Source organism: Anopheles coluzzii, chromosome 3, assembly GCF_943734685.1.
Source record: "Anopheles coluzzii chromosome 3, AcolN3, whole genome shotgun sequence".
Classification (NCBI taxonomy): Eukaryota; Metazoa; Arthropoda; class Insecta; order Diptera; family Culicidae; genus Anopheles; species Anopheles coluzzii.
The window spans coordinates 47,558,980-47,573,973 of record NC_064671.1 but is presented as its reverse complement, the minus strand read 5'-3'; the positions used below and the strand labels follow the sequence as shown (position 1 = coordinate 47,573,973).

At 43.5% G+C, this 14,994-nt stretch overlaps 5 protein-coding genes across 6 annotated transcripts; 3 read left to right on the top strand and 2 right to left on the bottom strand.

Moving 5' to 3' along the window:
- Window positions 1-890: 890 nt before the first annotated feature.
- LOC120957310 (homer protein homolog 2) lies at window positions 891-5,069 on the top strand. The gene is made up of 8 exons (XM_040379453.2): window positions 891-1,033; window positions 1,250-1,406; window positions 1,497-1,628; window positions 1,706-1,897; window positions 1,995-2,176; window positions 2,262-2,340; window positions 2,436-2,729; window positions 2,809-5,069. Exons 1-8 carry the CDS (start codon window positions 1,029-1,031, stop codon window positions 2,917-2,919), a joined length of 1,152 nt encoding a protein of 383 aa, XP_040235387.2. The 5' UTR covers window positions 891-1,028; the 3' UTR covers window positions 2,920-5,069.
- Window positions 5,070-7,292: 2,223 nt separating this feature from the next.
- On the bottom strand, window positions 7,293-10,057 carry LOC120955189 (U4/U6.U5 small nuclear ribonucleoprotein 27 kDa protein). The gene is made up of 4 exons (XM_040375793.2): window positions 9,931-10,057; window positions 9,742-9,852; window positions 9,130-9,231; window positions 7,293-8,948 (listed from the first exon to the last, which is right to left on the bottom strand). The coding sequence occupies exons 2-4, from the start codon at window positions 9,834-9,836 to the stop codon at window positions 8,687-8,689; spliced, it is 459 nt and encodes a 152-aa protein (XP_040231727.1). The 5' UTR covers window positions 9,837-9,852; window positions 9,931-10,057; the 3' UTR covers window positions 7,293-8,686.
- A 332-nt stretch (window positions 10,058-10,389) lies between these two features.
- LOC120955188 (probable peroxisomal membrane protein PEX13) lies at window positions 10,390-11,994 on the top strand. Its single transcript, XM_040375792.2, has 4 exons — window positions 10,390-10,995; window positions 11,079-11,309; window positions 11,384-11,595; window positions 11,674-11,994. Exons 1-4 carry the CDS (start codon window positions 10,664-10,666, stop codon window positions 11,922-11,924), a joined length of 1,026 nt encoding a protein of 341 aa, XP_040231726.1. The 5' UTR covers window positions 10,390-10,663; the 3' UTR covers window positions 11,925-11,994.
- A 235-nt stretch (window positions 11,995-12,229) lies between these two features.
- Window positions 12,230-14,277, top strand: LOC120955187 (4'-phosphopantetheine phosphatase). Of its 2 annotated transcripts, XM_040375791.2 has the most exons (6): window positions 12,230-12,479; window positions 12,689-13,013; window positions 13,092-13,297; window positions 13,371-13,513; window positions 13,587-13,881; window positions 13,962-14,277. In XM_040375791.2, exons 2-6 carry the CDS (start codon window positions 12,745-12,747, stop codon window positions 14,150-14,152), a joined length of 1,104 nt encoding a protein of 367 aa, XP_040231725.2. In that variant the 5' UTR covers window positions 12,230-12,479; window positions 12,689-12,744; the 3' UTR covers window positions 14,153-14,277. The 2 variants fall into 2 exon arrangements, with proteins under 2 accessions (XP_040231725.2, XP_049466123.1); XM_049610166.1 differs by lacking the exon at window positions 12,230-12,479 and having other exon boundaries at window positions 12,487-13,013.
- Window positions 14,249-14,943, bottom strand: LOC120955190 (iron-sulfur cluster assembly 2 homolog, mitochondrial). The gene is made up of 2 exons (XM_040375794.2): window positions 14,797-14,943; window positions 14,249-14,715 (listed from the first exon to the last, which is right to left on the bottom strand). Exons 1-2 carry the CDS (start codon window positions 14,817-14,819, stop codon window positions 14,316-14,318), a joined length of 423 nt encoding a protein of 140 aa, XP_040231728.1. The 5' UTR covers window positions 14,820-14,943; the 3' UTR covers window positions 14,249-14,315.
- Between the last annotated feature and the right edge of the window lie 51 nt (window positions 14,944-14,994).

Below are 14,994 nucleotides of genomic sequence, written 5' to 3'. Positions count from 1 at the left end.
TTAGAACTCGTTTAGTGGTCGTTTAGTGGTCGTTTAGTGGATTTGTAACATATATCGGGCGTATATCGGATAATGGGGCCCTTTCCGTTGTAAGTTCGTAGGCTGAAATTTCAACCTGTAAGCTGTTTGAATTGTATAGCAGTTTTTGAGCAGCTATCTAAGAGAGTATAATATACAGGTGGGCTTATCCCAAGGTGTATGAATTTAGAAGCCTGATTTTTATCGCTTCTGCTTCTGAATGAAGATTTTAAGAGTGTTTTGAGTATTCGTCAAGCCTCAAGAAAGCTTGTTTGAACAAAAGTTTTCACCCATCCTGTCAAAAAGTGATATTCAAATTTGGTTTTAAAAACCATACTATGAGACCACCTGGACTACATACACTTTGATTCCAGATTCCACCACGTGATCTCTTTAATGCTTCTTGAGGTAAATGTAAACAACACCGTGTTTTCGAGCAGGTAATCAAATCTAATTCTAGCTTTTAGGCTAGAATAATCTAGACTGAATATTGCAGACTAGTTTTTTGTATGGTTTTGTATGGAGTGTTTACATGATTTCAGCCTCCAACTGCCAAACTCTATACAAAAAACTGACTAGAATCGTGAAGGGCCCCAATGACTGTAATTCCAAAAAATCTCGCCAAATCAAAGTTTTAATATAGCTAAGTTCTTTATTGTTTTATTTAATATAGTTCTTTGATAATACTTTACTTTTATCAACTATAGACATATGTATTTGATTTATAAAAAATAATGTAAAGTTATTGCACATCGTGCGATAACGGCTAATTCAACAGCACATTCGTAAAAACACGCTGTTCATTGAGTGTCAAACTGGAATCAAACATGGCGCTCATGGGACTTCATGGGATTTTATGAACATACCTGACCTTCGCTCATTTTGGATGTGTGCAAGAGAAAAAAATTGTTGGTGGACCTGCGATTCAATATCGACAAATTTACCTTCGGGGTGGTGTTTTAGATCGACTCTCTTCATGTTAAAACAGTTATAGGAAGTTGTCCTGCACAATGGGGTAAGTGAAGATGTATTTTCCATCTCTAAAGCAATATTCGCATGTCCTGAAAGTAAGCGTCCCTCACGTCGGGCAAATGGTCCTAAAGGCAGAATAATCTGTACACCACCCACAAATGAGGGGCGAATTGTAGAGGAAAAAAGTCAAGGGGCGAGACGTGTAGTGCGTTCGGGCTTCGGAGATGTGCTGTGTTTACAGTTTTCTTTCAATTCGCAGGGAGCAACCAATTTTCACTTGCAACGCTCATGTGTTCCACATAGATCCCAAAACCAAACGCACCTGGATAACCGCAAGTTCGAAGGCCATCGCCGTTAGTTTCTTCTATGATTCCTCTCGCAATCTCTATCGAATCATCAGCGTTGAAGGGAGCAAGGTAGGCGGCGGCCGCAGCGGCAGGAGATATGTCAAATTTGATTCAATTTGATACCCCGTGCTAATGCTGCTTTCCGATTATGTTTAACAGGCTGTTATCAATTCCACTATTACTCCTAATATGACCTTCACTCAAACATCCCAGAAGTTTGGTCAATGGAGTGATGTACGTGCCAATACTGTGTACGGGCTGGGTTTTGCATCGGAAGCGGAACTTGGAAAGGTATGTGAAATCGTTGTGCTTCACAATACAGTTGTACGAATCAACGAAACTATTCTTGTATTAATTTTTCGCTACAGTTTATAGTAAAGTTTCAAGAGGTAAAGGAAGCCACTAAGGACGCTCTCAACAAGGCCTCCGCAAATGGCAACTCGGCCGCAGCTTCGGCTAACGCATCGCCAATAACGGCTCGTGCTTCGGCCAATAGTGGCGATATCTTCGAGTCTGGAAACTTGGAGCCACCACTAGCACCGGCAAGTACCATTTCGACAGTAAGTTTTCCAAGCGTATGATGTCCGGCGCATTGAATGGGCTTTTACCGATAGTTTGGTCTTGTTCTTCTAACGCTCCGCTCTTTGCTTTTTGCAGAGTTGTAAAACGGATAGCCCATCGCACAACAATATCAGCGAGACGAATGCTAACAATCTGAATAGCGAACTCAAGCAGTTGTCAATTAACAATACAGTATCGAGCGATGGCACCGTACCTTCGACGACAGAGCAACAGCTTAAATATGAGAACGAAAGATTAAAACTTGCATTAGCACAAAGGTAGGAACAATCGCTTAAAGTACGAAAGTCATTACTCAGTAATGATAAAACCAATGTGATTATCCGTTTCTTAAATTTTTTTTAGTTCTGCCAATGCAAAGAAGTGGGAGATAGAATTGGCCACATTGAAGAGTAATAATCTACGACTAACGAGCGCTTTGCAGGTTTGTTAATTTTCCAACGTTCCTAGCTTGTGTTGAACAACATTTAAAGCGACTTATACAATTTGATACGATTACGTTGTATCTTCACTTTCCAGGAGTCAACAGCAAACGTAGATGAATGGAAGCGGCAGTTGCACTCATACAAAGAGGAAAATCAAAGATTAAAATTACGCTACCAAGATCTGGAGGCCGGCAAGGGTGGAGCTGTACCTTTGGCTGGCGGTGGCAATGCGGCCGGTGTAGCTTCGACCGAGCTAACCGAAGAGCTGAGACGTGAGATTGTATCGTTGAAATCTAGAATCGAGGGGCTGGAGGCAGATCTTATGAACCAAGAAGTGGAACTTAAGGCAGCCAATAAATCGCTCAAAGATAAACAAAACGATCCCACGGTAAGTTAGTTTGGATGCATTGTTGTTATGGCATGTGCTGGAGTCCAAACTAAAACATTTGGTCACTTTTCGTTTACAGTTAAAACAGATGACAAATCTGTGCAATCAGTTCAATGCTCAAATAACGGAGCTTAGTGACATTCAGAAGGAAATGGAAAAGTTGATTCAGGTCCAGCATAAATCTACTTGAGATATGAATGTGCCAAAAGCAACGTCTACGGCTGGCAGTTACTTTGCCGTAGAATACCAATCTCCCACTACGCTCGCAAGCGGTTGTAATTCAAGCGTGAAGGTTGCATCTCTTCCAGGTAAAGGCATAAGTGCAGCAACTAGCGTGTCCTGTTATCGTACCAACGTAAAAATACCACCAATAGGAGAGTCAGAGCGCGTTGGTGCTACACAGCGAGAGGAACTAAACATCACTTCCGAAGGAAATTTGTCAGCAAAACGATCGGTATCACCAGACAAACAGTCTCTAGCTGGCACAGCGCTGCCCGGTGGAAATAGAACTGGGTCCACAATTGTTTTAATCAGCACAAAAATAAGCAACCCATCGGTAGCAAAACTAGGTTCTGCTGGCGGCGCATTAGGTGCAACGATAAAAACGACGGGAACGTTATACAATATTCCTTCGTCCCCTGTGGCAATCAACGATGAAGGCGATAATCGCGAACAGTCGATGCTCTGCCAAGAAATAGCCAAACTGACTGGTGAAGAAGAGGGCAATGGTCAATCCGAGGCCCAATCCACCAGTAAAACCGCAACCATACTGGTTTCGAAGCACAAGACCAAGACCGGACTACCTTTGCTATTGAAAAAATCAAAAAAGTAACTATAATATCTCCACTCTGGCACGCTCTTATTCACACAAAAGCGGACAAATAACGAAAACTATAGAGGTACAAGATCGATTTCTGATTCGAAAAGCAGAACAGAACGGTAACAGTATTAGAGCATTTAGCTATTGTGTATTGCATCGTAATGCTATTTTAAATTTTTGTTTTAAATTATTCGCCTATTTTTACACACTCACGAAACATAGACGCCATTTCAGTAATGTTGCTGGTCCACCAAGATTCTACGATACTCACCGATCACGCATCATGTCTCGAAACATGAATCGAGGTGAAACTTTGCCTGTTGAACAAACGGTCTCAAATCTCCAGTAATTAAAAGGTACCAATCAACTATTTTTAAGCAAACAATGGCAGTACAATGCTAAACTCTCTCTCAGTGCACGATTCTTAAGTATTATTGTACTTTAGCGAAACATGATTTTAACATTTTAATGATTGCTGATACCTTGTCATCACGCACAATTTTAATTTCGATAGCAATAGCAATTTCCTAAACACAAACATTCCGCAAACGAGCCATGATGATTGCCAATATTTTAGCGCATTTGCTGAACAACGTTTTAGTTTTCAACCGACACTGATAGGCGTAAATCTCACGGAACTGGTTACATTTTATTTACTGCCGTAACCTACGCAAGATGGGGCAATATTTTGAAGTAACGTGAATCTCGAATCGTTACAACAAACAAAAATGCCAAAGAATTTTGTTTTAAGTTTTACCCTGGACCTTATGTTACAAAACCGAAAATCTGAGCATATAGTTATTTTTTTTTTTACCTACCGAGCAATGTCGTTTTAAGTTAGATTAGATAGAGCCGAACAATTAGTTGTGCTTCAATTTATGCAGCTTAAAATAGACGGAATGTAAGTACCATACAAAAGAAAAGCCACACAAAACTAGACCTATGTTTTAAAATTCCAGACGTAAAAGGTATATTAATAGCGAAATGATGATCAAAATATAAATGATAGGTGATAGGTGAAGGGAAACGAAGGATGCGTAGACGACGGATTGTGGACAGAATGAGCCAGACGTGAGAGAACAGTTGCGTGTTTTGCAAAGGAAACAGTATTTGAGGATAGAATATAATAGCAAAAATCGAATACGAATGCGACTACGAAATAGAAAAGGAAATAGTAAAAAGGCTATAGCAGTTGTTAAAATGATACACTCCACTCCATGCGTACGCAAACCTAATAGAAGTTTTGCCTATTACTGTGGTACAATTTATCCATTTATTATTATTATTAACTAATCTTATGATGATACACGACCGATCAGATAAGTCAGCAGAACCGCGCTTACAAGCTTGCCTCCCCACACATCGATACAGACAGACACACAGCCACAGCCACAAGGGCAGCTTCGTACAAGGAATGCAGTTGAATGGTATCAGCGTGCTGCAATGAAAGGCAAACATTCACGTGTAATTATCATCATAAATAAACCATTGCGCTGATGATGCAGATCAACAGAACTACAGTTGAGTTTCGGTTCTCTCTTTCGGAGCGATCGTTATACACTAGAATTTGAACTGATCGAGCTGATCCCCTCTATATAATCCTCTCTTTAACATTTATCATTCGAAAAGTTTTGTTTTGCCGAATGCGGGGAAAGGATTGCTGCTAATTAGATGTTTGCAATGTCTAGATCTTACAGCCAGGCGAGTTGCGCAGTGCTGAATGTTTATGAACAAGTTTCCATTTATCCAAGGGCTAGTTGAATCGGTAAACCGATATCGTTCGGCGGAGATGGCATTTAAAGAGAATGTATTCCTTGAGCATGTTAAACGTGAAGCACACAACCATAACGAGTTTGTTGTGAACAAGAAGCCTCAAACTTCTGCTACGCAATGTGATACGTTATCAGTATCCTTTGCAACAGCTCAACATATTCAACCATTTTATGGCTTTAATTGGCCCATTAATTGCGCGACGGAAACTACATTCGTTTAGGGGATAAGAAAATCATGAGTGGAACTGTGCGTGTTCAGAATGAATGCTATAGAGTGGAGGGAGTCTTACGAAAGCATGTTACAGCCAAGAAACTATTTAAATATATTTAAAAAAACACACACACACACATATATACACAATCTTTACTCCTCTGGGGCGGCACATAAACCAGAACAGAGAGAGAGAGACAGAGAGAGAGAGGGAAAAACCATATAAAAATGAAAAATTAGGGAACTCTGGTATAAGTAAACAAACAAGCAAACGAAAAAGTATGTTACTGATAATGCGCAAATACTCCTTTTTACAATAAATCGAAACCTGTTTGTCTACAGTATGTGAAAAAGCGCTGCAACATCGTTTCTAATTGTGTTCAAGGTGATTCGACATAAGCTAACATATAATTACAACAGCTAACGAATAATTATTCATCGAGATAAGACAACAGCAACTTCAACAGAATCTCAAATCTTCCCGTTAAAAAGCTGGACGCTGAAATTCTGGGACCGAGTATCTACCTTTTCGGGGCGAGTATTGGGGACTGTACCAGGCCCGTCATGGGTTCAAGCCCCAAATAGATTATCCTACGTACGATACGTAGGACTGACTATCTTGCTGTGGGGGGTAATCCAAAGGTCACTGAAAGCCAACCCCACAATGGCTACAGGCAGCAGGCCATGACCGACAACGGTTGTTGTGCGAAAGAAGAAGAGGAGACAACTGTTAATAATACTGTTAACCAGTTAACCAGACACTGAACTGCATCAAAAACCTGGACCTGGTGCAGGTTATTATGGATTTCCACAGCTTCCCGTCCATGTCGGAATACATCCCGCAGATCGTGTACATGCTTGTACGATCGAACCTGGAGTATCTAGTGGTAAGAATGCAAGGATTGTGCAAGCTGCTGATGAGTGTCGTCTACCTTACGAAGCGTACGGAAGCTGCACGATTCCATGTGAAGCAAATGCAGCTGCTGTACCCTACGTACGTGATATTTCTCGGTTTGATGGGTGAGCTGTGGCTGTTTTCCCGGTTGTTATGCAGACGGACAGTACAGTTTAGTGATGGGAAAAAGGAAGTTTTCGTCGGAATCGATTCCGGCTAGCTCCGAAGTTTAAAAAAAATCGATTCCGGATAGTAGGTCCCGAATCAGGTTCCAGAATCGATCCCGGAATCGGCTCCAAATTCGAAATCGGAAAGCGCTTCGGAATTGGAATCGGTTCCGGAATCGGAATTGGCTTCGAAATTAGAATCAGCTTCGAAATCGGAGTCGGTTTCGGCATCTCCATAAGAATAGACGTTTGGATCCAATGATGCTATGTATTGATATCCGCAAATTCACTTGTAAACGATCCATTCTCATGCAGATTCCCGGACTGATTTCGCTTCTGAAACTTCCTATTTCAATTCAAGAACTGATTCTCATTGTGGAGCTAATTCCAATTTCGGAGTCAATTCTGATTATGGTACTGGAGCAAATTGGAATTCCCAGGTCGATTCCAATTCCGGAGCCGATTCCGGATTTGATTCTGGAGTTGACAGCGATATCGACTTCAGAATCAACTCCAGAATCAAATCCGGCATCGGAATCGGGTAGGTTCGATTCCGAGCTCCTACCACTAGTACAGTTCTATGAGCTTGGTGAAGAGTATGAGCGTGACCAACGGTGCAACGAGGGATAAGCTGAATGATTTCAGCTTAACCGTTATCATTACAATCTCTTAGAAATTACGAAGTAACGGCTTCCACATATATTAAAACAAAACAAATTATTTCCTTTATTTCTTCTTCATATTTCATTGGTTTGTATTTGAACCGGTTACAATATATCTTCTTAAATGATGATACAAAAGTGTGAGAAACGGAAAGAAAAACGAGAACAGGCCCTGTTCAAGTGTCGATACAGCACGGTAAACCTATCTTTAATGCTTATATGCTACAGTTATGAGGTATATTTAAATTTGCTGGTATTTGTATCTATTGTTTTGTGTGGTTTGATGTGAGTGTAGGTGTGGTTTTTTTGTTTGTGAGGTATATTAAGGACGCTACATGGCGATCACACGCACGGAACCAGCCCACGGCCAACGAGTGGCAGTCAGGGGCGGAGGGGATTAAACGGATAATTTATAACAGTTGATGTGCGACAGAAACTTGGCATGATCCATCCAAAACGCACTGTGGAAGGGTAGAAGAATTTGTCCAATTTATATAATCCCTGTACTAGAGTAATGCATGCTTTTGCTTTTGGCTTACACTACACCAACAGTTTCTTCACAATGCATAAAAAGTCTTGCATTTCCACACGATCTTTTCACTGTTAGAAAAGGCACTACGAATCTCACGTACTGTTGGGTGATGCTGCGGGAAGGAGGGTAAAGAACGGTAAGGGGAGGGGGGACAGCAGTGCAAACGGACTCAAGTTGCTGTCGCACATCTGGGTGGTGATGCCTGTATGTTTGGAATCAGCTCATTGAGGAGCGCATTGGCCGAGGGTCACTCCCCGCGGTGATACGATGTAGCGTTTTGGCTATTGCAGTGGTGTGGTAAATTTTGTATATGGTGTATATGAAAATTAACTATTGCAGTAATATGGAACCCGTTGTTGCAGTTTGTTTGTGTGTTGTGTGAGGTGAGGTGATTAGTTGGTTGACTATTGTTCGGTTATGGAGGCGTCGCACCTCGTACCCAAAACCATTTGCGAACGGTCGCAGGCACGCAAGGCTGTTTGCAGTGAGTGGGGAGACATTTAAATATACCATCATGATGGTTAAACGTAGAGTGTTAAGAAATGAAAAACGCAAAGGAAAAACGTAAACTGTAATGATGAAGATGATTAGTAGTCGGACCCGTACGGTGGAGAAACGACGAGCTTTGCCTGTAACAAGATGATGGCAAAAGCACGGATAAAGAATAGTTTGCAAAGAAAGTGTCAATGGGCTAGATCCACTAGAGTGCCATTTGAGGGGGGGAGCGGTCCTGAGTCAGTTAGATCTGCACCTGCAGACCCGATAGATGATGATCGAATGGCACATGTCAACAACGCGTGTGCCAGCAGCTCCACCAGAGGCAAAAGATGGCGGCTACGAGCTGACACTGGCTGGCAAGTGTTTCGCACCATCGTTCCCCCGTATATCTGCAATGCCGCTACGCAACAAAATCCAACGGCCGATTGAATCCACCTTTGCGGTTCATGTACTGTCGATATTTGCGCTTGAGTATGACGTGCACCTCGCCGACATCGTTGCCCTCCACCTTTTTGCCTTTCGTCGTATCAAAGCCACAGAAGCCCATCGTCTTAAGCATCTCCTGCTCCTCGGGCGTTTTGCCCTCGAGTTCGGATTCCGGTACCATGGGCTTCATCTGTGGAGCACGGCGTGACGATGACGATGGCATCGGTTCGTACGACCTGTGGCGAAAAATGAAACGGCGCAATGAAACGATTCTTCTTACAAAGTAGGCGCGCACTATTCTGATCAGAGATAGCGGAAGGTCCTTCGCAACGCTTCCGCTAGCTTTGACATCGTTCTTAATGCACTTCACTACGACGTTTTAGGACAACTCATACGCTACACTTCACTAATGTTCACCTCGATCTCGAACGCGATCTTGATCTGGATCGTGACTTTCGCCGGCCCCGATCTCGCTCACGGTCCCGGTCTCTTTCCCGCTCAGATGAGCGTTTGCGGTCCCTGTAAGGAAAATATAGGATTAAAAATTGTTTTTAAAACGCTCCACTGTACTTTGTTTTTCAATTGCAACGGTCATCCTTAGCGTACGAAGCGTTTTACAGACCTAGCGTCCAAGCTGCACGGATAACACACCCAGTCTGGCCAACCCATGGAGCATGTTACGAGAATGCATCAGAAATAGGTCAATAAAGGAGTAGGAGTAAAATACATTCCCCCACACAAGTCAACCCTCCGTAATAAGTTTTAATTGCAAAAAAGTATATTGCATCGGAAGATGAAACGAGTTCCGAGATCTGAACATCAAAGGCAATTCTGGTTTAACCGACAGTTTCTACAAGGGGTTGTGCTCATTCGCAAGGGTTGCTTGCATCCGACCCGCTTGATACCACCCCCGGCAGAAACTGCTTACATACCAGTAGACGGGAAGTTGGCCACCCCGTAGAATGGGCCCACGTACGCAAGCGCAACACGCACTGGAAGTAATGGGGACAACAAACACTCGCAACTTACCGCCCTCCGGATCGATCTCTTTCGCTGCGGTCCCTGGAACGCTTACGGCGTCTTGGCCGCTCGCGCTCCTTCCTGCGCTTGGGCGACGAAGGCATCTTTGTGGAGACGATGCTAGGGGTTGGGGTTGGATGTTAATATATTAGCCATTCTATGGCGCGAATGCATCTTGTGCACAAATTTGGGACTTACCGCGCTAAAACATCGGGACACGCATAACCTAGCAGCTACGCCGGCATCGTATTCCGAGCCCCGAAGCCTTCCTTTCTTCTGACACTCTTCTCCGCTTCTTCTTCTTCTTCTTCTTCTTCTTCTTCGCGTTCGTCTGTCTGGTTGTCAAGCAATCAGGCCAAGGTGCGAATCAAAAGGTTAGGCAGCAACGATAGATTTGACAGTCAATGAAGCGTTTCCTTCTATCAAAATGATCAAATATAAAACATATTCTTATATTAAAGATCTCTTAAACATTATTCTACTTTCTGTTTAAGAAAGAACATAATTACTTCCATTTATGCTATTTATTGCATTTTATAATTTTCTTAAAAGCAACGATATACATTAACATTTTATCCAAAAGAAACTGCAATAAAACATGGCGTTCGGTATCGTGATCAAACCTCGTGTTTAACGATTATTGAATGAAAATTTTGTTATTTCATTTGTTTATCAAAACGAATGCAAAGAAGATACTAAAATACTGAATAAAACTTTTGGATCGTGTAAGGATCTACAAAAAAAAGACACTTTTTAATGTAATCAGCAAAGAAAACTTGCAACTGGCGTTAAGCTGTCAAGCGGACAGAGAGCAAAGTCCAAGATCAAGTAGAAGAGACACAATAAGCAGAGCTACGAAAACATAGAAAGTGCGGAAAGATAACACAGTTCGCAAGTCGTAATTTGGGGCAGGTAACGAAACATTTCGGGCATGGCGACCAACTTTCGGAACACAACGCTCAATGAGGAACGAATATTTGGCAATACAAATGGGCTAAACACGTCAGCTGGAGTAATTCCTACGAATCATCCACCACCTTTGCCACCGAGACCACAGTTTTCGGGTGGTGGGGGAGATATGATGTTCGGTAATCGGTATGGATTTCCTGGCCAATCTGGATATCACAGCTACAGCCCGTACGGAGGATATTCCTCTATGGATTATTATGGCCACAGGAGCTACGGTGGATATGGAGGGTACGGTCAAGGATATGGAGGAGGATACGGTAACCCCGGTGGTGGGTTCAATTACCCGGAACACAGGTTAGCACCTTTTACCCGTCAAACGAATACAACCTGGAACAACAATGGGCTATTATAACTGGATTATGAACTTCCAATCTCAGGTTTATTCAGTTAGCAGAAGAAAGTTCGCGGCCCGCCTTTCAGATCCTTGAATCGCTCGTCGGCGCAGTTGGCAATGTGGCGACGATGCTAGACTCTACCTTCTTTGCCGTCACCAGCTCATTCCGTGCCGTGCTGAGTGTGGCAGCAAATTTGGCGCACCTGAAGGGAACGTTTGCCCAGTTCTGGTCATCTTTGGCTGTTGTGCGAGCGGCCGTGTGGTTGTATAAAAAGTGAGTGGTACCATCCGTTTGATGGAGGCAGTTAGTCAGAATAGGCTAACCTAGCAACATTCTTCCCTGTTTAGGATGCTGTACAAACTGAGGATAACGAAAACAGATCCCACGTTGGAGGCATTCAAAGAAGCGTTTAATGTATCTACTGGTAGCGATGTGAACGGTAACAACAACGGCAGAAAACATTCATCCTCACTTTTAGCAGCACTATTCATGGGTTTCATGCTCTCCGTACCCTATATGCTGATAAAATTGTTTGCACCAAAAGTCAGCGAAGATACTGGTAAGAGGTTTAGCATCAATTGCGCTGATTTACACGCAGCAGGATTGATACAATTCCCCTTTCTTTTTTCTTACCCAGCACTAAGCGATCCTGCCATGTGGAACAATCCAGTGGAGGTGCAGGCATTGCACAATTTCGATGCCTCCAACGCTCAGGAGATGTCGATCCGTGCGGGACAATCGGTGTTACTTGCGCCGAAGCAAATTCAAACCGACCGACATTTGCTGAACAGTGGATGGGTACTAGCGGCTACAGCCGATCGACGAACGTCCGGAATCATTCCACTAAACTATGTACAAGCGCTGAAACAATCTGTCGAGAGTCAGTAGATAATTAAAAATATTAGCGGGTCTGGTATCTTACAGTGATTTCAATAAAATGGCTTTTATTAACCAGCGACTTCTAGCCGATGTCTAATGCTTTGTTTTAAATGGGTTGCTTGGTTGATACCGATCGGCTGCTTTGTTATTTGTTTTTTGGCTTCCTGTTGCCAATGGAAAGCATTATCAATTGGTCTCAATGCAACGATATCAAAACGGCTGCGATAAACAAACGTTCCAGCAGGACGGACGGTTAGTTTGCAACGGTCAAGTTTTATCGCGGCATTCGTTATCTTAGCAAAACATCATGATTTAATGCATAATGGATTAGTTTGCTTTAAAGCATTCTAGACATAGGAGCTTTCAAGGCGGGTAACAAATGAGTTTACAGATATGCACGTCAGTGTCGAGCGTGTACGACGTACAGGAGCGATGTATTCTCGCAAATAGTTCTAGCGGAGTTTTTTTTTCGATTGCAAAGCAAAAAGAATTCAGTAATAACACAGGGAGAGCATTGTATTTGGTTCATTTTGTTGGTGGCTGGCAACACTTCCCCTTTGACGTGTGAGTGCGAAAGAGGGATAGCAAACGCGAGGGAAAGGGAGAAAAGTGAAACGAAATTTGGGATTGGGAGAAAGCGAGATGAGTTTATTTGGAATCCGATTTGTTGTTATATATACACTGTTGCGAAAAGCGAACTTCTCTACTTCACCAAAATAGTTGCTTCAATGATAGTTACTGTGATTATTGCCTGTACTATTCGCTGTATATAGCTCGGCAGAGAGTTGAAATAGCCGTAAGGAGAAGCTGAAAGAGTGGAAACGGGAACATGGGCTCGACGGAGGCAAATCCAACTCCCGGACGCTTCTCGCACTGCACCCTGTTGGCGAACGTCGATGCGTACAATCCCGATACGCTCGATCTTTATCAGGATCCGGAGGCGAATCGATACTGGTTCGCCTGCTTCAAAGACATGGTGCTCAAGTTCGAGCGGCAGGCAATGGCAAGTCAATCGAAGGATGCCAGCGCTGCAGCCCGTGCCCAATCTTTCCGCGAGCACTGTGCCGAAATGCTCGTCCAGCTGCAGGAGGGCACACGGTAATTGGGACGAGGGATGGGATGGGATGGGTGGTGCATTCTTAGCGCGCATAGCTCACCGCATTTGAACATTTGCAGAGAAACGCCATCATTGGGTATCAGAAACCTGCTGGAGGTAATCGAAAGTGCTCTCCGAAAGTTTGGCTTCGATGACCCTTGGAAGGAACAAAAGACGATCGAAAACAAAGCATCGATCGGTATGCTAAAGCCGCGATTGCAGCAACTCGACAGCATAGCCTCCCGGAGGGAAAAGTGGACGGAGATTGTACGTGGTGTACTAGCTGGTATGGATCGAGAAATGAAGGGCTGTTGGTGGGGCAGTAGAATAATGCCCTTTCGTTGATGCTCAAATTCCAGGTAATATGTTCGATTGGGGCGCCCAGGCTGTGACAAAAATTTTAGAAACAAACAATGGATTCGGCCTACAGCAGGCTCTAGATCGGATACAGAAAAGGCCCTGGTTAATCGACGACCTAGACGGGTGGCTCGACAGAATGGAGGTAAGAATTCGATGCGTACAATAGCAGAAAACATTTCTCACATGAAATTGAAAATGAAAATGGAACCTTTTAGCACGATCCACCACACCGCTGTGCGACGATTTTCACTGACAATGCGGGCATCGACTTCGTGTTAGGGATTGTGCCCTTGGTTCGCGAACTGTTGAAGCGCAACACGAAGGTGCTGCTGTGTGCGACCATCAATCCGGCGATAAACGATATTACGTACTCCGAGCTAACGAAAGCTATTGCCGATTGCTGCGAAGAGTGCGACATTCTACGAGACGCCTACAGCAAGGAACATCGGTTGCTGCTGTTTGGCAATGACCAAATCGGACCCTGTCTGGACTTTAGAGTGCTTTCAAAAGGTAAGAATGTGTCGAAGAGCGTTATTTAGCTTTGCATAACCATAACCGATAAACTTTACGCTATCTATTACCCATGCTAGATTTATCGGACGCAATCGAACAAAACGACGTCGATTTATTGATAATTGTCGGAATGGCTCGGGCATTGCATACCAACCTGTACGCAAAGTTCGCGTGCGAAACATTCAAACTGGCTGTCGTAAAGAATGAATGGTTAGCTAAACGGCTAGGTGGCGAAACTTTCTCCGTGGTATGTAAATACGAACGGTAATATTACTTCAAATGTTATGACCAGCCAAGGATCGGCCATTCGGTCAACGGATCTAAACCATGAAAACAACAATGAACTGTGCTGAAAGAACTAAAATAAATATTGAACGCGTTGATTATATTTTACATTACTTTTTAAAACATCAATATTTACACCTTAGGGGCTAGTCCAATTTCACCGTGAACGAGGCACCACACGAGCATCCTTGGTCCGCTTTCGGATTGTTAATCACACGAAACCCGGAACGTATCAGCTCGGTGTGGTAATCGATGGTAGCCCCGGACAGGTACTCGATCGAAGCACTATCGATGGCCACCTGCACACCGTCACGGCTCACGATAATGTCATCTTCGCCGAGCTGCTTTTCAACGGAGAATTTGTACTGAAAGCCAGAACAGCCTCCTCCCTCTACCGCAACACGTAGAAACGAATTTTGTTTGCAAATCTCCTTCAGCCGGTTGATGCAGGTGTTGCTCAGCTGCACCGAGCTGGCATCAGCTGCATTTGGTGCCGCGCTCGACAACAATCGGCGTTGAAGCAGCGACGAGAAGCACAATCCAATGCTACGCGGAGATTGAAGATCGATAGATAGAACAAATGAACGTCGCAGTTATTCGTTAGGTGATTTTCACTTCCCGACTTACCGTCTCTGCACGATTGCGTTCATTTCGATTCGTTTTTGCTGCGCAAATGTTGTGTTTATCTACACGATACTCATCATATTGCGGTACAAAATTGCATAAGGTGACTGTTTATTGCGCCGGCCTGCAATGACCATCTTTCGCGACGGAAAGTTTATTTTGATTGTTACGTGCACTGTCATCAACGTCACCTAGCACACA

Bases quoted from the DNA above. Each gene is read 5' to 3' on its own strand.
- LOC120957310 (XM_040379453.2), top strand. The intron at 1,898-1,994 runs GTAAGTTTTCCA...TGCTTTTTGCAG, and splicing joins CGGCAAGTACCATTTCGACA to AGTTGTAAAACGGATAGCCC. The intron at 2,730-2,808 runs GTAAGTTAGTTT...TTTCGTTTACAG, and splicing joins ATAAACAAAACGATCCCACG to TTAAAACAGATGACAAATCT.
- LOC120955189 (XM_040375793.2), bottom strand. From the start codon at position 9,836: ATGCCTTCGTCGCCCAAGCGCAGGAAGGAGCGCGAGCGGCCAAGACGC. The intron at 9,232-9,741 runs GTAAGTTGCGAG...TTTTCCTTACAG, and splicing joins AGAGATCGATCCGGAGGGCG to GGACCGCAAACGCTCATCTG. The intron at 8,949-9,129 runs GTGAACATTAGT...TTTTCGCCACAG, and splicing joins AGATCGCGTTCGAGATCGAG to GTCGTACGAACCGATGCCAT.
- LOC120955190 (XM_040375794.2), bottom strand. From the start codon at position 14,819: ATGAACGCAATCGTGCAGAGACG. The intron at 14,716-14,796 runs GTAAGTCGGGAA...ATCTCCGCGTAG, and splicing joins AACGCAATCGTGCAGAGACG to CATTGGATTGTGCTTCTCGT.
- LOC120955188 (XM_040375792.2), top strand. From the start codon at position 10,664: ATGGCGACCAACTTTCGGAACACAACGCTCAATGAGGAACGAATATTT. The intron at 11,310-11,383 runs GTGAGTGGTACC...TTCCCTGTTTAG, and splicing joins GCCGTGTGGTTGTATAAAAA to GATGCTGTACAAACTGAGGA. The intron at 11,596-11,673 runs GTAAGAGGTTTA...TTTCTTACCCAG, and splicing joins AAAAGTCAGCGAAGATACTG to CACTAAGCGATCCTGCCATG.
- LOC120955187 (XM_040375791.2), top strand. From the start codon at position 12,745: ATGGGCTCGACGGAGGCAAATCCAACTCCCGGACGCTTCTCGCACTGC. The intron at 13,014-13,091 runs GTAATTGGGACG...GAACATTTGCAG, and splicing joins CAGCTGCAGGAGGGCACACG to AGAAACGCCATCATTGGGTA. The intron at 13,298-13,370 runs GTATGGATCGAG...CTCAAATTCCAG, and splicing joins TGTACGTGGTGTACTAGCTG to GTAATATGTTCGATTGGGGC.